This window comes from Rana temporaria, chromosome 11 (genome assembly GCF_905171775.1).
Source record: "Rana temporaria chromosome 11, aRanTem1.1, whole genome shotgun sequence".
NCBI lineage: Eukaryota > Metazoa > Chordata > Amphibia > Anura > Ranidae > Rana > Rana temporaria.
In genome coordinates this window covers 146720149-146745288 of record NC_053499.1, presented here as the reverse complement: position 1 = coordinate 146745288, position 25140 = coordinate 146720149, and the positions used below count along the sequence as shown (strand labels likewise).

Genomic DNA, 25140 nt, shown 5'->3' with positions numbered 1-25140 from the left:
AAAACACGCCCCCCTGATCCAAATTTGAATTAGGCAGGCTTACGCAGGACGTTTTACGCTACGCCGCCTCCGCAACTTGGAGCAAGTGCTTTGAGAATACAGCACTTGCCCGTCTAAGTTGCGGAGGCGTAACGTAAATCGGATACTTAAAGCCCGGGCAAAGATACGCCGCTGACTGAGAATCTGGCCCTTGGGCTTATTATGCTGTCAGTCTGAAGCCCTGTACACACGCACGGCCCAGAATCTCGTCAGGAAAAAAACGTAGTTTTTCCTGACGAGATTCTTGGCAAGATTCTCTTGCCGGGCCGAGTGTATAGACACTCCATTCAAAAGAACCGCCGTTCTTTTGAATGGCACGAACGCAGTGACGTCATCGAGAACGACGAGCATGCGCTCCTCACATTCGATGCCGTCGCCGCCATCTTGCTTCACCCTAACTATTCCTTGGAAGCTACCGCGCATGCGTCAAAGTCATTTCGAGCATGCGCGGGTTTCCATGGGGAGGTAAGTATACACACGCTTATTATTTTTATTTATTACACTTTGGAATGGAACACAGTATCTGACTTGCAGGAATTGTCAGTTTTATTTAATTTTTATTATATTATTAATTTTTTAACTATCAGCAAGCGCCATTACACCCCCTCTTTCAAATTGTTATCAGTGTGTGAGCACTATTTAGTTGTGGCTGCTGCTTAGACTTAAAGCGGGGATTCACCCTAAAAACAATTTTCTAACATTACATCCAGGATACTAACAACATTTACAGTATGCAGGTGTTTTTTTTTTATCGCCGTACATACCGTTATATTGTGATTTTCTCCCCGGCTTCCGGGTTCTGATTGCTGCGGGACTGGGCGTTCCTATCCCTGGGTTAGATGATTGACGTCTGGTGAAACAGTTCCCATGTCGCACAAGGCGCGGCACCAGATTTCCGTAAATAGCCGAGCTGCGAGTCGGCGCTATACGGCGCCTGCGCCCGCCGTGTAGGTTGTTGTCTTGTCCTCCTGTTGTCTATAAATATCTGTGTCCATACCCTTCTGATCCGTAGATGTATTTGTGCCCATACTCAGTACTTCAGTCCATACTCTCCTGTTGTGTAGAGGTATTTCAGTTCATACCCCCCGGTTGCGTAAAAATATTTGTCCCCCTACCCTTCCTATTGTCTGGAAGTATTTGTTCCCATACCCCCCTGTTGTCTAGAAGTATTTGTGCCCATACCCTCCAAATGTCTAGAAGTATGTGTGCCCATACCCTCCAGTTGTCTAGAAGTATTTATGCCCATACCTTCCTGTTGTCTAGAAGTATTTGTGCCCATACCCTACTGTTGTCTAGACATATTTGTGCCCATTTCCTCCTGTTGTCTAGAAGTATTTGTGCCCATCCCCATCTGTTATCCAGAAGTATTTGTGCCCATACCCTCCTGTTGTCTAGAAATATTTGATCCTATACCTATCTGTTATGCAGAAGTATTTGTGCCCATACCCTCCTGTTGTCTAGGAGTATTTAATCCCATACCCTCCTGTTGTGTAGACGTATTTGTGCCCATACGCTCCTATTGTCTAGAAGTATTTGCGCCCATACCCTCCTATTGTCTAGAAGTATTTGATCCCATACCCTCCTGTTGTCTAGAAGAGTTTTCTGCCATATACATGCTTATGTTTAGTAGCTTTTTGTCCATATCCCATACCCTCATGTTGTGTAGAAGTATTTTTGACCAAACTCCTATTGTGTAGAAGTATTTGTGCCCATACCCTTCTGTTGTCTAGAAGAATTTGTGCCCATACCCTCCTGTTGTCTAGAAGTATTTGTGCCCATACCCTCCTGTTGTCGAGAAGTATTTGTGCCCATACCCTCATGTTGTCTAGAAGTATTTTTGGCTATACCCTTCTGTTGTCTAGAAGTATTTGTGCCCATACCCTCCTGTTGTCTAGAAGTGTTTGTGCCCATACCCTCCTGTTGTCTAGAAGTATTTGTGTCCATACCCTCCTGTTGTCTAGAAGTATTTGTGCCCATACCCCCATGTTGTCTAGAAGTATTTTTGGCTATACCCTTCTGTTGTCTAGAAGTATTTGTGCCCATACCCTCCTGTTGTCTAGAAGTGTTTGTGCCCATACCCTCCTGTTGTCTAGAAGTATTTTTGGCTATACCCTCCTGTTGTCTAGAAGTATTTTTGGCTATACCCTTCTGTTGTCTAGAAGTATTTGTGCCCATACCCTACTGTTGTCTAGAAGTATTTTTGCCTATACCCTTCTGTTGTCTAGAAGTATTTGTACCCATACCCTCCTGTTGTCTAGAAGAGTTTTCTGCCATATACATGCTTATGTTTAGTAGCTTTTTGTCCATATCCCATACCCTCATGTTGTGTAGAAGTATTTTTGCCCAAACTCCTATTGTGTAGAAGTATTTGTGCCCATACCCTCATGTTGTCTAGAAGTATTTTTGGCTATACCCTTCTGTTGTCTAGAAGTATTTGTGCCCATACCCTCCTGTTGTCTAGAAGTATTTGTGCCCATACCCTCCTGTTGTCTAGAAGTATTTGTGCCCATACCCTCCTGTTGTCTAGAAGTATTTGTGCCCATACCCTCCTGTTGTCTAGAAGTATTTGTGCCCATACCCTCCTGTTGTCTAGAAGTATTTGTGCCCATACCCTCCTGTTGTCTGGAAGTATTTGTGCCCATATCCTCCTATTGTCTAGAACTATTTGTACCCATACCCTCCTGCTATATAAAAGTTTTCTGCCATATACATGCTTATGTTTAGTAGCTTTTTGTCCATATCCCACTGATATCTATTAGTTTGTTGTTTTTTTTGTGCACATTCATCCCCCCTGTGTAGTTTACATCGCAGCCTTTTAGTTAAGTGGGCTGCACACAACTCAAATCTATAAGCCTAGGTAGAGTTTCTCCAGAAGGAGTTTCTCCAGAAGGTCTTTGAATCATCATAAGATTGTCAACTTGCTAGGAGTGGGCGCCGATCACCTTATAGAAGACGTTTTAGGATTGTTATCACAGAAGCACCACATCTACACGCCAGCCGGTCTGACAAAAGGGCAGCATTGGGGCATGTCGGTGGACAGACATTTAGCTGCCCAGAATTCTGCAGGTGCCAGGAGATAGTCATTGATATTAATAACCCTTTTATTCCATTTCCTCGGAACATACAAAGCACAAAGCACAAACCAAACGACAGAAGAGTCTTAAGAAGATTTTGCGGCTTCTTTCTGGGATTAGACGTAATTTGATGTAATTATCCCCAGTGCGGAGCTAAGAGTCTCAGCACCCATTGTGTCTCATGCAGGACCCCCATCTAATCCCTATTCTTTTTGCGCACCAAGATCGATGGTTTGTTTAACTTACGGAATTTGCAGAATTAAAAACGCCTCCTTTGTTCCACACCGATCGATATCATCTCCGCAGATGGGTATGTAATGGGGGGAATAATGGACTTTCTATCAATAACAGAAACAATGGTTACTTTGTATGTTAGTGTTTCGCATTCTTAAAGCTGATTACCAGGAAAATATAAAAGACACAAATTAATGCAGCTTTGCGCTCACTGATACATCATTAAAGTTCACCTTTGTATACTTTTTTTTTTCTAAATTCCAGCTCCGCTATGCACCAATCCGATTGTATATTGTGGCCCAGATTGGCCCAGATTCTCGTAGATCGGGCGTATCTCTGCGGCGGCGTAACGTATGTCATTTACGTTACGCCACCACAAGTTTCTCATGCAAGTGCTTTATTCACAAAGCACTTGCGTGTAAAGTTGCGGCGGCGTAGCGTAAATCACCCGGCGCAAGCCCGCCTAATTCAAATAAGGCGGGTAGGGGGCGTGTAGCATTTAAATTAAGCGCATTCCCGCGCCGAATGTACTGCGCATGCGCCATTCGAAAAATATCCCAGGGTGCATTGCTCCAAATGACGTCGCAAGGACGTCATTGGTTTTGACGTGAACGTAAATGGCGTCCAGCCCCATTCACGGACGACTTACGCAAACAATGTAAATTTCGATGCGGGAACGACGGCCATACTTAACATTGGTTGCCCCTCATTTAGCAGGGGCAACTTTACGCCGGACAAAACCTAACGTAAACGTCGTAACTTCACTGCGTCGGTCGCGCGTATGTTCGGGAATTCGCATATCTAGCTAATTTGCATACTCGACGGGGAAAACGACGGAGGCGACACCTAGCGGACAAAAAAAAATTGCATTTAAGATCCGATGGCGTAAGAGCCTTACGCCTGTCGGATCTAATGGATATCTATGCATAACTGATTCTAAGAATCAGTCACATAGATACGACGGCCCAGATTAGGACTTACAACGGCGTACATGGCGCTGCGCCGTCGTAAGCCCTTTGAGAATCTGGGCCTGTGTGTTTAGTGAGAAGGGTGATAACTGATTGATTGCATTTCATTTAAAAAACATGCACCTGGGAGTGGGAGGGTGGATGATGCAAGGTGAGTGCTAATGAGGTCAGTCTGATCAGCAAGGAAGACATTACAAATGGAAATGTCTGGAAACATGGATTAGGACAAGAAAAGTAAGTGACTGTAGATTTAATGGAAAACTTAAAATATCAAAGCTTTCCATTAAATCTACAGCCACTTACTTTTCTTGTCCTAATCCACTTTTCCAGACGTTTCCATTAGTAATGTCTTTCTTCCTCATCAGACTTGGTCATGACACAGGAAGGAGTTGACCAGCTGACCTCATTAGCACTCACCTTGCATCATCCACCCTCCCACTCCCAGGTGCATATTTTTTAAATGAAATGCAATCAATCAGTGATCATCATTCTCACTAAATACACAACGGGGGTTATTTACTAAAGGAAAATTCACTTTGCACTACAAGTGCACTGCCAGTGCACTGAAAGTGCACTTGGTAGTGCAGTCGCTGTAAATCTGAGGGGTAGATCTGAAATGAGGGGTAGATCTGAAATGCTGATTTTATAATCCAATCATGTGCAAACTAAAATGTTGTTTTTTATTGTGTGTTTATTGAGAAGGGTGATCACTGATTGATTGCATTTCATTTAAAAAATGTGCACCTGGGAATGGGTGGGTGGATGGTGCAGGGTGGGTGCTAATGAGGTCAGCTGGTCAACTCCTTCCTGTGTCATGACCTGCAGTCTGATCAGGAAGAAAGACATTACAAATGGAAACGTCTGGAAACATGGATTAGGACAAGAAAAGTAAGTGACTGTAGATTTAATGGAAAGCTTTGATATTTTTGCAAAAAAAGGTATATTGGTGCATAGGGGAGCTGGACTTTAGAAAAAAAAGTGTACAAAGGTGAACTTACCCTTTACATTTGAATGCAAGTTTAAAGCATTTGTAAAGGCAAATTTTTTATGATTTTTTTACATACAGTAACAAACATATTATACTTACCTGCTCTGTGCAATGGTTTTACACAGAGCAGCCCCGATCCTCCTCTTCTCAAGTTCGCCGCCGGAGCTTCTGGCCCCTCCCCCTGCTGAGTGTCCCATAGCAAGCAGCTTGCTATGGAGGCACTTGTGCATGCTTGCTCCTGAGCCCCCACTGTGTGTCTATGGGACACACACACAATGCAGCTTGGCCACGCCCCCTGATTTTAGGAAAAACAGTATTTATAATGTTGTTTTATATCTATACAAACATGTTTTAATTTCTATTTTAAACTGAATGGGTTGTTTTACAAGGTGATTCTTTACAATCACTTTAACTGGTGGGACTGCAGATCATTCACTAAGCATTGAAAATCTTTGCTTCCTGAACTCTTTCAGCTCCTCTGTCTACACACTGGAATGTTTGGAAAAAAAACATTCCTTCCAACTAATGACCAAAAATTTCCATTCTGGTCGCAAGCAGAGGCATGCGTAGTAGCGAGGTAAAGAGCTGTGAGATGCAGTACCGGTCCCTGCCCACTAGGGGCCTCTCTTGCTCTGTGCTATGATGCTACGTGATGATGGGGGGCCGCAACCGTGCTACAGACCTACCCAAATATTCCGATCACATCTCAATCTACAGGACTGACTGCAAAGTTCCAGCCCCCCCCCCCACGTACTGCTGCTGCCATCATACAGATGATCGCACCTCAAGGATCGGCAGAACAATGCATGACGCTGATATGTTCTACAGAGTGTTGCACCTAGAGTACTGCAGAACATCCCATCTTCCTCCTGACAGATACCTATTGATATATTCTGCCAATTATTTTACCGCAAAGCTGGCTAGAGATCTGCAGAACATTGCTCCATCCTATATTACTCCTGACACATATTGATATTTTCTGCAGAATATTCCACCTCTGACCTCTTTAGAGATCTGCAGAACATTGCTCTATTCCACTGACCCCCCTAACAGATACCTACCGGTCCATATAATTTCTGCAGATTATTACACTGGCACTGCAAACCTTGCTAGAGATCTGCAGAGCATTGCTCTATCCCATCTTCCACCTGACAAATTCGTATTGATATATTCTGTAGATTTTTCCATCTCTGGCCTCTCTGGAGATCTGCAGAACATTGCTCCATCTCATCTCCCCCTGATAGATCTATATTGATAGGTTCTGCAGATTATTCCATCACTGACCTCAATAGAAACCTGCAGAACATTGCTCTATCCTATAAACCTTGTGACAGATACCGTATTTATCGCGGTATAACGCGCTCCCGCGTATACCGCGCACCCCTAAAGTTGCCCCCAATCCTGTGGGAAAAAAGTTTTTTGTTGTACTTACAGTTTTGGTGTCTTGCACGGCGTCCATCGGCGGCCTCGTCGGGTCCGGCGTTCGTCTGTGGCTTCGGGTGTCCTCTTCGTCGGGTCCGGCGTCCTTCTGCGGCTTCGGGTGTCCTCTTCGCCGGGTCCGGCGTCCTTCTGCGGCTTCGGGTGTCCTCTTCGCCGGGTCCGGCGTCCTTCTGCGGCTTCGGGTGTCCTCTTCGTCGGGTCCGGCGTCCTTCTGCGCCGTCCTCCCTGCTCGTTTCCCGCGCCGAGTTTGAATACTGCGCCGACATATACAGAGCGCAGTACACTCGTGTATTGTCGGCAATGCTCGGCAACTCTAGCGCTGACGTCCTGTACGTCCAGGACGTGAGCGCGGAAGGAGCCGAGACTGCCCGACTATACCCGAGTGTAGTGCGCTCAGTATATGTCGGCGCAGTATTCAAAACTCGGCGCGGGAAAGCGGGTATCGGCGTATACCGCGCACCCATGATTTTGCCCTGATTTTCAGGGCAAAAAAGTCTGCGGTATACGCCGATATATACGGTACCTATTGCTATATTCTGCAGATTATTCCATCACTGACCTCTCTAGAGACCTGCAGAGCATTGTGTTACCATGTTTTTATTGAACACACCATGTAAACATTCACAGTGCAGGTGGAAAAAGTATGTGAACCCTTGGATTTAATAACTGGTTGAACCTCCTTTGGCAGAAATAACTTTAACCAAACGTTTCCTGTAGTTGCAGATCAGACGTGCACAACGGTCAGGAGTAATTCTTGACTTTTCCTCTTTACAGAACTGTTTCAGTTCAGCAATATTCTTGGGATGTCTGGTATGAATCGCTTTCTTGAGGTCATGCCACAGCATCTCAATCGGGTTGAGGTCAGGACTCTGACTGGGCCACTCCAGAAGGCGTATTTTCTTCTGTTTCAGACATTCTGTTGTTGATTTACTTCTATGCTTTGGGTCGTTGTCCTGTTGCAACACCCATCTTCTGTTGAGCTTCAGCTGGCGGACAGATGGCCTTAAGTTCTGTTGCAAAATGTTTTGATAAACTTGGGAATTCCTTTTTTCTTCGATGATAGCAATGCGTCCAGGCCCTAACGCAGCAAAGCAGCCCCAAACCATGATGCCCCCACCACCATACTTCACAGTTGGGATGAGGTTTTGATGTTGGTGTGCTGTGCCTCTTTTTTCTCCACATATAGGGCCAGATCCACAAAGAAATTACGCCGACGTATCTATTGATACGCTGCGTAATTTCAAAGTTCCCGCGTCGTATCTTTGTTTTGTATCCACAAAACAAGATACGACGGAATGAGGGATCGATCCGACAGGCGTACGTCTTAGTACGCCGTCGGATCGTAGGTGTATATTTACGCTGGCCGCTAGGTGGCGTTTCCGTCGAATTCCGCGTTGAGTATGCAAATTAGCTAGATACGGTGATCCACATACGTACGTCCGACCGGCGCATTTTTTTACATCGTTTGCGTTCGGCTTTTTCCGGCGTATAGTTACCCCTGCTATATGGTGGCGTACTCAATGTTAAGTATGGCCGTCGTTCCCGTGTCGAAATTAGAATTTTTTACGTCGTTCGCGAATAGGGATTTGCGTAGAATGACGTCACCGTCGTAAGCATTGGCTTGTTCCGGTTTAATTTCGAGCATGCGCACTGGGACACCCCCATGGACGGCGCATGCGCCGTTCAAAAAAAAAACGTTGTGTACGTCGAGTCACGACGTATTTACATAAAACACACCCCCATCACATCGATTTGAATTGCGTGCCCTTACGCCGCCAAAGATACACTACGCCGCCGTAACTTACGGCGCGCATTCTTTGAGGATTCAAAAAAAAAGTAAGTTACGGCGGCGTAGTGTATCTTCAATACGCTACGCCCAACGGAAATATGCGCCGATGTACGTGGATCTGCCCCATAGTGTTGTGTGTTTCTTCCAAACAATTCAACTTTGGTTTCATCTGTCCACAGAATATTTTGCCAGTACTGCTGTGGAACATCCAGGTGCTCTTGTGCAAACTGTAAACGTGCAGCAATGTTTTTTTTGGATAGCAGTGGCTTCCTCTGTGGAATCCTCCCATGAAATCCATTCTTGTTTAGTGTTTTACGTATCGTAGATTCGCTAACAGGGATGTTAGCATATGCCAGAGACTTTTGTAAGTCTTTAGCTGACACTCTAGGATTCTTCTTCACCTCATTGAGCCGTCTGCGCTGTGCTCTTGCAGTCATCTTTACAGGACGGCCACTCCTAGGGAGAGTAGCAGCAGTGCTGAACTTTCTCCATTTATAGACAATTTGTCTTACCGCGGACTGATGAACAGCAAGGCTTTTGGAGATACTTTTCCAGCTTTATGCAAGTCGACAATTCTTAATTGTAGGTCTTCTGAGTGCTCTTTTGTGCGAGGCATCATTCACATCAGGCAATGCTTCTTGTGAAAAGCAAACCCAGAACTGGTGTGCATTTTTTTATAGGGCAGGGCAGCTGTAACCAATACCTCCAAACTCATCTCATTGATTGGACTCCAGTTGGCTGACACCTCACTCCAATTAGCTCTTGGAGATGTCATTAGTCTAGGGGTTCACATACTTTTTCCACCTGCACTGTGAATGTTTACATGGTGTGTTCAATAAAAACATGGTAACATTTAATTCTTTGTATGTTATTAGTTTAAGCAGACTGTGATTGTCTATTGTTGTGACTTAGATGAAGATCAGATCACATTTTATGACGAATTTTTTGCAGAAATCCATATCATTCCAAAGGGGTTCACATACTTTTTCTTGGAACTGTATTCTGCAGAGTATTCCATCACTGACCTCTATAAAGATCTGCAGAGCATTGCTCCATCCCAACTTCCCCTGATTGATCTATATTGATATATTCTGCAGATTATTCCACCACTGACCTCTCTAGAGATCTGCAGAACATCACTCCATCCCACCCCCCTCCTGACAGAAATTAGAGACATCAGATATTTCACACAGTCACATGATGATGATGATTTTATTCCTGGATATAATCATCCAGGCCTTTTTTTTAGGGGGAACTTGGGGGAACTCAGTTCCACCACCTTTGGCTCAGACCCTTTGGTGCCTGCTCACCACAATCACTTGTAAACACAGAAGTTTGGTTTCTGTGTTTACAAGTGACAGCTATTGCACTCTGTGTGTAACCCCCCTAAACTCTGCACTCTGTATGTAATGCAATCCTGGTATTTAATGCCCCATTAAGACCCTTCTACTGTTTGTGAAATCTGAACAGGGTCGTGGTTGAGTTCCTGCACCTATTGCCTGAGAAAAAAAGCTCTGTAATCATCTATAGAATTTCTCTGCAATCATGAAATACGGAATGTGTCTTCTTGTTCCCAGTTGAATTATAGAGCCAACCTGGAAACAAACATCCATAAATCCGGCCCCCACCCCCACTCAGCGCTGTCCCTGGGGCCGAGCAGCTGCAGAAAAAGCAGAGCTTCACAGATGTGAGCAGCTGTAGCATTGGTGGTTCAGTGGTAGAATTCTCGCCTGCCACGCGGGAGGCCCGGGTTCGATTCCCGGCCAATGCAAGGTCTGTTTTTTAATATTTGTTTTTCGACCCCTGACCAGGTATTTTTTTGCGATATTGCACTTCGTTACTTTAACATATAGCTGCATGGTCATGCAACGCTGTCCATAAATTAAATGTATGTAATCCCCCCCCCCCCCCCCCCCCCACAGAGCTTACTTTTGGTGGTATTTGATCAGCACTGTGTTTATTTTTTATTTTGCACCATAAACAAAACAAAAAAAAAATGATAAATAAATAAATAAATTGCATTTTGCTATAAAACATATTCAATAAAAAAAATAATAAAAAAATTATTTCTTCAGAAATATGTATTCTGCTACATATTTTTAGTAAAGAAATCCCCACAAAAAGAGCTTTCTTTTGGTGGTATTTGATCACCTCTGCATTTTTTTGTTTTTTTGCGCTATAAACAAAAATAAAGCGACAATTTTGAAAAAAATAAAAAAAAGGAATATTTTTTACTTTTTGCTATAATAAATATCCTCAAAAACTATATATATAAAAAAAATGTTTTCCTCAGTTTAGGCCGATACATATTCTTCTACATATTTTTGGTAAAAAAAAATCACAAGAAGCGTTTATTGATCGGTTTGCGCAAAAGTTATAGCGTCTACAAAATAGGGGATAGTTTTATGGCATTTTTATTAATATATTTTTTATTCATATCCCATTGACCATCCATCGATAAAACCCTTTCAGGTCCTGAAGACTCAAGTGCAGTGACATCACAATAAGACCTCCTTCACACTGGGGCGGTGCTGGCATTGAAAGTAAAGCGCTGCTAGTTTTACCTTTACCGCTTTTCGGCTGCTAGCGGGGCACTTTTAACCCCCGCTAGTAGCCGAGGAAGCGGTTAATAGCGCCCATGTTGCAGCTCTGACAAATCGCTTTGCAGGTGCTTCGACAGCTCTGCCCATTAATTTCAATGGGCAGGGGCAGTGCAGGAGCGTATACACTGCTCCTCATTGGTGCCAGGTGTGCCCAGGCACACTCTAATAACTCCCTGCAGTGCAGGTCCCCCCTGCTGCCTGGTGTCCCTTCCCACAGCATGGCAGGCTTCCCTCCTCTCCCATTGGCTACTGCAGTGGGCACACATAGATGATATTTCAGGATGAGTGGGGGAAGGGGTAATGTCATTTACCGGCCCCTTCCCTTTCTGAATGAACACAGTGAGAGATCAGTACCGTGTGTTTGAGCTTTCAGGTGCACACCCTAATGCAACAGGCTGCGCACACCTATGTCGCTCCTCCACCGCCCCAAAGATGCTGCTTACAGGACTTTTTTTCCTGTCCCGCAAGTGCACTTAAACTTTCACACTGGGGCGGCTTGAGAGGCGCTTTTCAGGCGCTATTTTTAACGCTAAAATGCCTGAAAAGTGCTGCACTATGAAAGGGGTCTAAAGGGCCGTCATCAGCAGGCCAAGAATATAGACTGAATCCAGTCTCCATCAGTAGAAGAGGCACTATTTTATTTGCCCAGAGATGAGCTATTAATTTAATATTTTTAATGGGTTATAAATATAATGGTTTCTTTTATTGAAGACATTTGTTTTTTCATCCACTTTAATGTCCTCCATGGTATCAAGTTTGTGAGTTTGGTATATCACCTGTAGGTGTCACTGTTGCAGCTGTTACTGTAAAGAGGTGAGATTAGAGTGTCAGCATTGGGGCAGCATGACTGAGAGATGAGAGCATCTTCTGATCTAATTCCGTGTGTCTCTTCCTACAACTGGAAGGTAACAGGTAGATATTGGGGGGGGGGGGGGTTACAATAAAGGATACTCTTGTCCACAGCTAGCGACAATAGCAATTTGTCGTTTTTACTAAAACTGGAGAGTGCAGAATCTGGTGCAGCTGTGCATGGTAGCTTGTTCAATTGAACTTTGACAAAAAAATAAATAAAAATAGTGTGAATAATTAAAACGTGATCCAGGAATGGGAAGGGGGAGGGGGGACTGGATATCTGAACACATAAATGTACCAGTTTGTTGATTCTTTGGACTCATGCTGAAGGCTCCTGTTGCTTGTGATCCCTTCACCTAATGCCCCCTACAATTCATAAGACAATATATCAATCAATGAGTAATAGACACACATGGTCCCTGTATATAAAAAAAAGGGGGGGGGGATAGGGTTGGGACTTTACATGCGGCATATGATAGAACTACCACAGGCCTCCATCCCTGTAATTGTATAGAAGGGTGGGAGGTTTTGGGACTTTAAATGAGATGCGTTTTTAGCAGTATGCAATTAAATATATATATATATGGAATATAAAAAATGTTTCCAAAATAGCCAGGCTCAAAGTTACCAACCAAAAGAGCACTAAACCAAATTAATCTGTCTAGCTGTATGCATTAAAAACAGAGGTTTAGTTGCATGTATTTGCAAATACCTGTATGAGCTGCAGGCCAACGTCAAGGCACTCTGTGTACTGCAGTCCTAACTATGAATTTTAAAGTCTCCTAAATAGGAGCACAGGAGTGCTAATCAATAGATAGGGGGCAGGTGATCACCTAAACCCGCCCCTTCCTATAGTTGGTCTAGCAAAAAAGAGCACTGGAAAAACAAAAGAAATGCAAGAGTGGAACCAAACATGCCTACCAAACCAAAATAACACCAAACTAAAGGTGGACCACATCAACCTGGGTCAGCTAGTCAAAAAAGACAATGCATAATTAACTGTCGGTGGTAGATCTGTGGAGGCACTTTATTCCACTCCTGATATATATATATATATTTAATCACATACTACTAAAAACGTATATTATTTAAAGTCCCAAACCCCCCCCCCTTCTATCCATTTACAGGGATGGAGGCCTGTGGTAGTTCTATCATATGCCTCATGTAAAGTCCCAACCCTATCCCCCCTTTTTTTAACACTATCCAGGGATGGAGATGCGTTTCAGGAGTGGAATAAAGTGCCTCCACAGATCTACCACCGACAGTTAATTATGCATTGTCATTTTTTGACTAGCTGACCCAGGTTGATGTGGTCCGCCTTTAGTTTGGTAGGCATGTTTGGTTCCACTCTTGCATTTCTTTTGTGTCTCTATACAGTTTAAGACACACGCAGTCTCTATACAGTGTAGGCAGCCATCACAAATTTTGGGGCCCCTTGCACGGCTTTAGGTAGGGCCCCCCTGGAGCAGAGAACTGGGGGGGGGGGGGGGGTGTGCGGACGAAAAGTGTAATCTCTTCTCTCCTCTCTACTGATGCGAGATGATGCGCGCCGGTCGGGGGTCATCGGGCAGCTAACTTCAGTTTGTTAAATATATCACAGACACACACAGTACAGTATAAATAGAAACATTGTAACACATAATACACACAGTACAACATAGCACACATAATACACACAATACAATATATCACACATAATACACACAATACAATATATCACACATAATACACACAATACAATATATCACACATAATACACACAATACAATATATCACACATAATACACACAATACAATATATCACACATAATACACACAATACAATATATCACACATAATACACAGTACAATATATCACACATAATACAATATATCACACATAATACACACAGTACAATATATAATACACACAGTACAATAAATCACACACAATACAATATATCACATGTACTACACAGTACAATATATCACACACAATACAATATATCACACATAATACACAAATTACAATACCATACATCAAACTATCCACACACATAACATGTACAATGTATCACATACAGACACCTTGTATCACATATAGTCATGAGGTGACCCGCTCAGTGATGCCTCTTCTTCTGAGCTCTGGCTGGGGCTGTGCTATATTAGGTGGCCCATGCTAGAAGATTCTGTGCAGAAAAAGAGGGGGCATCATCCACAAGAGAAGGGGCATCATCCGTAAGAGAGAGGGCATCACTGGGGGCAGCATACATAGGGGGTAGCATTGTCCATAGGAGAGGGGGCATAATTGAATGCATCACCCATGGGAGAGGGGACATCACCATCTATAGGAGAGTGGCATCACTAGGGGCAGCATAGATAGGAGGATCACTGTGGGCATCATCCATAGGAGAGGGAGCTTCACTGGGGAGATCACCTGTAGGAGAGAGGGAATCACTAAGGGCTTCATACATAGGAAAGGGGCATCACTGGGGGCAACATCATTCACAGCAAGGGGGCATCATCCATAGGATAGGGGGCTTCACAGGGGGCATGCATCATCCATAGGGGGGGGAGATAACATAGACAGGGTCATCACTGGGTGAAACATTATCCATAGTAAAGGGGTATCACTGGAGGCATCGCCCATAAGAGAGGGACAACACTGGGGGCATTCATCATCCATAGGAGAGGGGTATCACTGAGGGGCATTCATCATCTATAGGAAAGGGGCATCATCCAGAGGATATAGGGCATCATTTGTAGGAGAGGGGGCATTACTGGGGCATCATCCATATGAGAGGAGCATCATGGGGCCATCATCCATAAGAAAGGGGCATCACTGAGGGCATCACCCATAAGATAAAGGTCAACACTGAGGGCATGAACTAAAGAAGAGGGGAATATCATCCATAGGAGGGGGTATCACTGAAGGGATTATCCACAGAAGAGTGGGCATCATCCTCAAAGAGCTGGTATCAGTAGGGGTATCATCCACAGAAGAGAGGCAGTTATCAACAAAAGAGGGGTATCACTATGAGCATCATTTGCAGAAGAGGGGGCGTCATCCACAAAAGAGGGGTATCACTGTGGGCACCATCTACAGAAGAAGGTGCATCACTGGTGGCATCATTCATAGATTTACTGGAGACATTAGGGTGTTAAAAACAGAAGATTGGCATCTTCCATTGGGGCATCTGCTGGAGAAAAAGGGCACCATTCGTAGGAAGGTAGTATCTTCCATTGCAGATGGGTTTCATCCTTAGGAGTGGAGCATCTTCCATAGCAGAGGGGTATCTCCCATAACAGCAGGTTATCATTTTTAGGAGAGGGCTATCCTTCATAGAGAGGGTTATCATCCATAGGAGAGGGATATCTCTCATTATTGAGGGATATTTTCCATAGCAGAGGGTATCTTCCATAGGAAAGGGGAATCTTCCATACTGGAGGTGTATCATCTAAAGTAGAGCGATACCTTCCATAGCTAAAGGGAATCTTCCATAGGAAAGGGGTATCTTACGTACTAGAGGGCAATCATCTAAATTAGAGGTCTATCTTCCATAGGAAAGGGGCATCTTACATACTGGAGGTGTATCATCTATAGTAGAGAGATACCTTCCATAGTAGAGGGCATCTTCCATTCTGGAGGGGGTATCATCTATAGTAGAGAGATACCTTCCATAGCAAAGGGGAATCTTCCATAAGAAAGGGGCATCTTACATACTAGAGGGATATCATCTAAAGTAGAGGGCTATCTTCCATAGGAGAGGGGCATTTCCCATTATTAAGGGCTGTTTTCCATATGAGATGGGTTTCATCCATAGGACAGGGGTATCATCTATAGTAGAGAAGTACCTTCCATAGCAGAGGGCATCTTCCACAGGAAAGAGGCATCTTTCATACTGGAGGGGTATCATCTATAGTAGAGGGCTATCTTCCATTATTGAGGGCTATTTTCCATAGGAGATGGGTTTCATCCATCAAACAACGGTATCATCTATAGTAGAGAGGTACCTTCCATAGCAGAGGGCATCTTCCATACTGGAGGGGTATCATCTATACTAGAGAGGTACCTTCCGTAGTAAAGGGCATCTTCCATATTTAAGAGGCATCTTCCATACTGGAGGGGTAATATCTATAGTAGAGGGCTATCTTCCATATGAGAGGGGTATCATCCATAGGAAAAGGGAATCTCCCATTATTAAGGGCTATTTTCCATAGGAGAGGTGATTCATCTATAGGGCAAGGGTATCATCTATAGTAGAGAGGTACCTTTATTGCAGAGGGCATCTTCTATACTGGAGTGGTGTCATCTATAGTAGAGGGCATCTTCCATAGGAAAGGTGCATCTTGCACACTGGAGGGGTATCATCTATGGTAGAAAGGTACTTTTCATAGCAGAGGGCATCTTCCATACTGGAGGGGTGTCATCAATAGTAGAGGGCATCTTCCATAGGAAAGGTGCATCTTCCACACTGGAGGGGTATCATCTATGGTAGAAAGGTACTTTTCATAGCAGAGGGCATCTTCCATACTGGAGGGGTGTCATCAATAGTAGAGGGCATCTTCCATAGGAAAGAGGCATCTTCCATACTGGAGGGGTATTATCTATAGTAGAGGGCTATCTTCCATAGGAGAGGAGTATCATCCATAGGAAAGGGGTATCTCCCATTATTGGGGGCTATTTTCCATAGGAGAGGTGATTCATCTATAGGGCAAGGGTATCATCTATAGTAGAGAGGTACCTTCCATAGCAGAGGGCATCTTCCATAGGAAAGGGGGCATCTTCCATACTGGAGGGGTGTCATCTATAGTAGAGAGGTACCTTCCATAGGAGAGGGGGGTATCGTCCATAGGATATGAGTACCATCTATAGTAAAGGGGTGTCTTCCATAGCAGAGGGCATCTTCCATAGGAAAGGGGCATCTTCCATACTGGAGAGTTATCATCTATAGCAGAGGGCATCTTCCATAGGAAAGGGGGCATCTTCCATACTGGAGGGGTATCATCTATAGTAGAGAGGTATCTTCCATAGGAGAGGGGGGTATCCTCCATAGGATATGAGTACCATCTATAGTAAAGGGGTGTCTTCCATAGCAGAGGGCATCTTCCATAGGAAAGGGGCTTCTTCCATACTGGAGGGGTATCATCTATAGTAGAGAGGTACCTTCCATAGGAGAGGGGGGTATCCTCCATAGGATATGAGTACCATCTATAGTAAAGGGGTGTCTTCCATAGCAGAGGGCATCTTCAATAGGAAAGGGGCATCTTCCATACCAGAGGGGTGTCATCTAGATGGATGAGTAAATCTTTCATAGAATAGGGTATCCTCTATACCGGAGGGGTATCCTCTATACCGGAGGGGCATCATCCATACCGGAGGGGTATCCTCTATACGGGGGGTATCGGCTATAGGATTGGGGCATCTCGGGTCCGGTGTGTCCCTCGTCTCTCTCATTGGCTGTGGCGGAGGGGGCGGTTTCTCCCGGACGGGTAGCTGCATTGCTCCTCCCGCTCCTCCTCCGCTCTTCTCTCCCCCTCCTCCCCCCCTCCCCGGTCTGCTGGGGCGCCCGCCGGGGATCTGAGCATGCAGCATCGGAGGGGCCCCTGATCTCGGTGCAGTGGCCCCGGCCAGTTACATGCATGTCCAGTGGGGGCAGATTTAATTTCGATGACGGGGGGTCGTACTGCGGAGGCTGGCAGGATGGCAAGGCTCACGGGCACGGCATCTGTACGGGTCCCAAGGGGCAGGGCGAGTACAGCGGCTCCTGGTCACACGGCTTCGAGGTGCTCGGGGTCTACACCTGGCCCAGCGGGAACACCTACCGGGGCACCTGGGCGCAGGGCAAGCGGCATGGCATCGGCCTGGAGAGCAAGGGCAAGTGGCTGTACCGGGGAGAGTGGACCAACGGCTTCAAGGGGCGCTACGGGGTACGGGAGTGTACCGGCACCGGGGCCAAGTACGAGGGCACCTGGACCAACGGGCTACAGGATGGCTACGGCACCGAGACCTACTCCGATGGAGGTGAGAGGGGTCCCCCGACCGACACCTACTGACTGCGGGGGGCAGAGAGGGGTCCCCCAACCGACACCTACTGACTGCAGGATTGGGGTGTGTGGGGGACACAGTATAACGGGGTGTCACAGATCTATAGGGGGGTCACCAAAATAAACGGGAGCTGAGGGGCACAGGGGATGTGAGGAGGATTATGGGGATAGCTGCGCTATGGGGGGCATAGGTGGGCACAGGGGTATAAGGAAAGGGCCCATGGGTATAGAGTTGGGGTATAAGGAAAGAGCCCAGGGGTATAGAGTTGGGGGCACAGGGGTATGGGGGACCAAACTGATATGTGGGTCACAGAAATATAGGGGATAACAGATATGGGGGCATACTTAGGGGTATGGGGTGATCATAGGGCTATGAGGGTATTTTTGAGGATAGCAGAGGTATCACAGGAATGGGGGGATAGCAGGGGTATGAGGATCACAGCTGTATGGGGAATTACTAGGGTATGGGGAATCGTGGGGGTATAGGGGGTGGCAGAGGTATATGGAATCACAAGAGTATGGGGGATGGCATAGGCTTTGGAGGATTACAGGGGGTGGGGAGTGACTGGTTTTGGGGATCACTGGGGCATAAGGGGATGGCAGGGTATGGGGAATCACAGGAGTAGGGGGGAAGACTAGGGTATGGGTGGATCACAAGGGTATAGGGGGTGGCAGGGGTATATGGAATCACAGAAGTATGGGGGGATGGCATAGGTATGGAAGATCACAAGGGGTGGGGGTGACAGGGTATGGGGGATCAAGGGAGCATAGAAGGACTGCAGGCATAATGGGAATCACAGGAGTATGGAAGAAGACTAGGGAAGGGGATCATGGGGTATAGGAGGTGGCAGGGGTGTATGGAATCACAGAAATATGGGGGATTGTGTAGGCTTTGGAGGATTACAAGGTGTGGGGGGTGATGGGCATGGGGGATCATAGGGCATAGGGGGATGGCAGGGGTATGGGTAATCACAGGAGTATGGGGAAGGCTCGGATATTGGGGGATCACATGGCTATAGGGAGTGACAGGGGTATATGGACTCACAGGAGAATGAGGGATTGCATAGGCTTTGGAGGATCACAAGGGGTGATGGGGGATCATGGGGGCATAGGGGGATGGCAGGCATATGGGGAATCACAGGAGTATGGTAGAAGACTAGTGAAGAGGGGGATCACAGGAGTATAGGGGTGGCACTGATATATGGAATCACAAGAGTGTGGGGGATGGCATCGATTTTGGAGGATCACAAGGGATAGAGGGTGACAGAGAATGATGGATTACAGGGGCATAGGGGGGTGACAGGGGTATGGGGAATCGCAGGAGTATGGTGGGAGACTAGGGTATAGGGGTTTACAGGAGTATAGGGGGTGGCAGGGGTATATAGAATCACAGGAGTATGGTGGATGCAGTAAGTATTGAGGATTACAAGGGGTGTGGGTGACAGGGTATGGGTGATCACAGGGACAGGTGGGGCATTGCAGGGGATGACAGGGATATAGGGTGGGTGATAGGATGGGGTAGGTTGATAGGGTTATGGAGGATAGCAGGGGTATGGGGGGGGGGTTGTAGGGGTATGGATAGGGTGGCAAGCTGGTATGGAGAAGGTTGGTAGAGTGTTGTGACATTGGGCAAGATTGGAGAGAGGAGGGTGTCAGGGTGATGGGACATGGGGGAGGATGGCAGAGCCCTGGGGCTTGAGATAGAAGGGAAAGTGCTTGGGGAGGATGCCCTGAGACATGGGGAAGATAGCAGTGACAGGGAATGGGGTAGGATGGCAGATGGATGGGACAAGAATGGCAGGGGGTGCTGGGCCCAGGGGTGGATGGCAATGTGTTGGGGCATGTAAGAGTACAGCAGGATGATGGGCAACAGAGAAGGGTGGCAAGGTGTCCAGACATAAACTGAATCTTAGGAAATCTCGGGATTTAGGGTGATGTATTGGGGGTGGAAGTAATACCAGCCTTGCTTGGCAGGGAACAGATGGAGGTTTGCTGGTTGGGCCTATGTTTGCAGAAGGAGTCCTGATTCTGCATGATCCAGAAGCTGGCACATGGGGCAGAAATCATCTCTCTAAAGGCGTCACTAAAAAATTCTGCCATCAAATACATTTTCTTTTCTATCGTTGGCAAAAAATTGATGAGCACCTGTGCTGGTTCTTGTCTCAGAAGCTGCTGTTCTTGCTGCCATCTGTGGGGTAAATGGCAGAGCTGCGGTGGCACAGACTGGCACAGTTTAAGCTGCCTGACATAAGGGATGCTTATTCTCCAAATGTTGCTGATGTTGAATATTGTAAGAGAGATGCAGATATTACATTGGAATGATCTCAAAGTACATGGTAAACTTGATGTGTGCATGGGTATTTGGGCACTCGGGCAGGGGCTCATTTGATGAGGGTGGATCGGGTTTGATGAGCCGTCCAAATAAAATGAAAACCTTATAAATAAAACGTAGTCCCATTTTTATTCCCTCAGTGTGCAGTTCCTGTGAGCACATTGCACTAACCGTTGCAGCCAATAGGATTTTTTCCTTTTTTCCTATTTGACTGCAGTAAATGGAAATGCGATTGGTTGCTGGATTACTGCACTTTGAACCCAATCACTGCACTTTGCCTGTTTATTTGGATCACTTTAAATGGCCTTTTTAAATGAAGATTCAAAGAAATTTAACAAATCAGTTTTTACAACTGCAACTTTAACAAAGCAGATGGCTGCCATGATGTATAAGTGAACGGTTCATTATTCTGAGACTTTGTGAAAGGCTTTGCAGGGATTTTTTCGAGGAAAGTGGCGGTGATCAGGTCATGTAGGGATCAAAGCTACTGACCCGGGTGTTGTAATTTGGTAGCAGTAATTTAATATTGTAGCAGTGTGTTAATCTATAGTAGAGATCAGTAACTGGTCAATCCCTAGCTGCTCTGGAAGTCCCTGCATTGAAGACAATGCTGGCATTTATAGTTCCCCATCAGTTAGAGACCTACAGGTACCAGCGGCCTAACCCAAGAGTTAATATGGGCCTTGCATGTGAGGCTGCAATAAGCGCTTTTCTCTAGAGACTTCAATTGTGACAGAGCAGCCTCCGTCTTTGCTTCCTCCTCCAGATTAACAGCCTCACTAATGCTCCTATTTTATACCTCCAGCCCTTCTAATGCTCCTGTTTTAGACCTCAAGCCCCTTTTATCACCCATATTTTATACCTCTAGCCTCTCTAATGCCCCTATTTTTATACCTCCAGCCCCTCCAATGGCCTTATTTATACCTTCAGCCCCTGTAATGGTCTTATTTTATACCTGCAGCCTCTGTAATGTGCCTATTTATTTTACCTCTATGCTCTATAATGCTCCTATGTTATACTTGAAGTCCCTCTAATGCCCCTATTTTATACCTCTACCTTCTTTAATGCTCCTATGTTATACTCCTGGCCCCTCTAATGCTCCTATGTTATACCTCCAGCCCCTGTGATGCTCTCATTTATACCTCCAGCCCCTAAAATGCTCCTAGTTTATACCTTTAGCTCCTGTAATGCTCCTATTTTATACCTCCAGCCTCTCTAATGTGCCTTTTTTTTTACCTCCAGACTCTCTAATGCTCCTATTTTATATCTCCAGCCCTTCTAATGCTCCTTCTATATACCCCAGCCCCTGTGATGCTCTTATTTATACCTCCAGCCCCTAAAATGCTTCTATTTTATACCTCCAACCTCTCTAATGCTCCTATTTTATACCTCCAGCCCCTGTATTGCTCTTGTTTATACCTCTAGCCCCTGTATTGCTCCTATTTGTTACCTCCATCCACTTGAATGCCCCTATTTTATACCTCTAGCCTCCATAATGCTCCTATTTTGTTACCTCCAGCCCTTCTAATGCTCTTATGTTTTGCCTCCAGCCCATCTAATGCCCTTATTTTATACCTCCAGCCCTTCTAATGCTCTTATTTTTTGCCTCCAGACCCTCTAATGCCCTTATTTTATACCTCCAGCCCTTCTAATGCTCTAATTTTCTACCTCCAGCCCCTTTAATGCTCATATTCTGTACCTCCAGCCCCTCTAATGCTCTTATTTTCTACCTCTATCCCCTCTAATGCACTTATTTTTTACCTCCAGCCCCTCTAATGCACTTATTTTTACCTACAGCCCTTCTAATGCTATTATTTTATACCTCCAGCCCCTCCAATGTTCATATTTTATACCTCCAGCCCCTCTAATGCTCCTATTTTATACCTCCAGCCCCTTTAATGCCCTTATTTTATACCTCCAGACCCTCTAATGCTATTATTTTTTACCTACAGCCCTTCTAATGCTCTTATTTTATACCTCCAGCCCCTCTAATGTTCATATTTTATACCTCCAGCATCTCTAATGCTCTTATTTTCTACCTCCAGCCTCAGGCGCCTTTCTGCAGTTGGTGTGGATTTAGCGTTCTGTTATTTTTGCGCTCCACCCAACATTGATATATTTCATTGGATCTCCTTCTTGCTCATTATATCTTTCATGGACCCCAGATATAAGTTATCGCGGCGGCATCGCGTAAGCTATTTACACTACGCCGCCGCAACTTACTGGAGCAAGTGCCGTATTCCTCAAGCACTTGCTCCGTAGTTTGCAGAGGCGTAGTGTAAAAGGCCCGGCGTATCCCCGCGTATTTCAAAGGGGGCGGCTTATATTTAAATTAAGCGCGCCCCCGTTTCGATCGAACTGCGCATGCGCCGGGCTAAAAATAGCCCAGTGCGCATGCTCCAGTTCTCGGCGGAAAGTCATATTCAAGAACGACTTAGGAAAACGACGTACCCGACGGGAAAAGACGACGCAGACCCGACGCCATACTTAACATGGCATACGTGGGACTGGCGTAAGGTTACCCCTCATATAGCAGGGGTAAACTTACGCTTAGGCAAACGACGTAAGCGACGGTTACGCAACGCGATTTCGTTCGTGAATCGGCGTATCATGCTCATTTGCATAAACAAATGACACCTGAACGTAAACGCCACCTAGCGGCCGGCGGCGAATTACATTTAAGATCCGACAGTGTAAGTGACTTACACATGTCGGATCTTCAGCGTATCTATGCGAAAATGATTCTAGGAATCACTCGCATAGATACCCGGGTCAAAAAAGAAAGATACAACGGAGTTTCCTGAGATACTCCGTCGTAACTCTACTGAGAATATGGCCCATCATCATTAAGGTTCCTAGCTCCGCCTACTCATCCCCATCTTAGTCTGTTTTAGTGGCGGTTCACACTGATGTGAATTTGATGCGTTACAAAAAGCCTAGATTCGCATGTCATCCATGTTTTCAATAATAGTTATTCGCATCTATGTGTAGCGATTGCTATGGGAATGCGAGGCAGCAACAAAAAGGGTCCTGTGCGAGTTTACTGCTCTTTTCCTCACTATAGACATCAATGGAAACCAACATGAAATCGCACCTTGTGTTCAGATGTGTGCGAATGCTGCTTTTCCTGTGTAGATCCTTACACATTTCCCTCTTCGTAAAAATCGCTGCTGCGCCCAATTCCATCCAAAAACGCATGAAATTTGCATTACATTTGCACTGTCTTTAGCACAAATCGCAATGCAAAATTGCACTGAACTCCGGCAAAAATCCTCATGAGAATCGCACCCATTCATATCACATAAGTGTGAATTCAGGCTTAGAGTATATATAACTCCAAACACTACCCTGTTCAAGATAATATAATTCTGAATGTTTTCAGTCGTTTAGAATCTGCAGCTTTAAGCCCCCGGCCACACCAGTACGACTTCAGGAACGGCATGCGATTTACACATTTTACCTGAAGTAACATCTAATGTATTTCCAAGGCAGTTGTTAAGGGTTTTTTATTTTTTATTAAAATAGCAAACATGTTATACTTACCTGCTTTGTGCAATATTTTTGCACAGAGCGGCCCCAAACGCCCTTTTCTGGGGTCCCCTACTGGCGCGGTCTGCTCCCCTTCTGTGTCTACCCCCGTAGAAAGTCGCTTGCTAGGAGGGCAGAAATGCATGCTCATTCCTGAGCCAGGCTATGTGCATCTATAGCTACACATCTTTAAAGGAGAAGTACAGCCAAAGCTTGTTTGGCTGTACTCCTCCTGTGGATTACAGGAGTGCAGTTCGTTCTGCACTCCTGTGACCCGTTTTCAGCAGACAGCGGGCTAGAGCCCGCTGTCTGCTGATGTCACAGTGCCACTCAAGGCTCGGGCAAGATTGTGACAATGGAGTCAGGATCCGCCCACATGCCTGGACCGGCACCTGGCTCAGCCTCCCAGCAAACCACTGAAAGCCTGAGTCGGCTGCTTACTGCAGCACCTTTCTGCTCACGACATCCCTTTTATTTAAAGGTGTTTGTTTGGACACTTCCAAAATATAGGGTGACAACGCTCAGTCTCTGGGCTGGGCAGACACACATTACACAGGCATGGTTCACTGTTATCATCATCAGTAAGTAGGTCCAGAGCTATAGACCAGCGGCGGTTCGTCCATAGAAAGCGCCGCCCCCTCTGGCTCTCGCCCGCCACTGAGTCTAATAACATACATTCATGCATTGCATTGGTCTATTCAGAGATGGACGGAACTTGAGCGCCGACCACCTGAATCACGGCAGCTGGTTGGCTGTGCGGAAGTGCCTATCAGAGCCAGCGGCTCTGATAGGCTTTCCGAGTACAGCCCTCAGCTCCCGGATGTCTTATCCTCGGAACGCACGGGGTGTGCGTTCCTTGGATAAGACTGATGGCCGTCTCAGCCAATCAGGTTCCCCAATTCTGGTTATCGGTAACCTGATTGGCTGAAGCGTCACCAAGGCGGGAGAAGACATCAAGGGACGTGGAAGGAGTAAGGTAAGTGCATTTTACAGGGCACATCGGCGACAATGGGCACAGAGGCGACAAAGGGCACAGTGGCATCAATGGGCACAGTGGTGACAAAGGGCACAGTGGCATCAATGGGCACAGTGGTGACAAAGGGCACAGTGGCATCAATGGGCACAGTGGCGACAAAGGGCACAGTGGCATCAATGGGCACAGTGGTGACAATGGGCACAGTGGCAACAATTAAAGGGCACAGTGACATGCACAGTGGCAACAATGGGCACATTGGCGACAATTAAAGGGCACAGTGGTGACAATTG

At 45.8% G+C, this 25140-nt stretch overlaps 1 protein-coding gene and 1 non-coding gene across 2 annotated transcripts in view; both read left to right on the top strand.

The window, feature by feature from the left end:
• The first annotated feature begins 10232 nt into the window (after window positions 1-10232).
• TRNAG-GCC lies at window positions 10233-10303 on the top strand. The gene has a single exon. It is a non-coding gene; the product is annotated as a tRNA-Gly (tRNA).
• A 7117-nt stretch (window positions 10304-17420) lies between these two features.
• Window positions 17421-25140, top strand: part of JPH3 (junctophilin 3) — a 97655-nt gene continuing 89935 nt past the window's right edge. Inside the window, exon 1 of the mRNA XM_040329385.1 lies at window positions 17421-17991. Within this exon, the coding sequence (XP_040185319.1) occupies window positions 17610-17991 (382 nt within the window). The 5' untranslated portion in view covers window positions 17421-17609. The remainder of the gene's footprint in view (window positions 17992-25140) is intronic.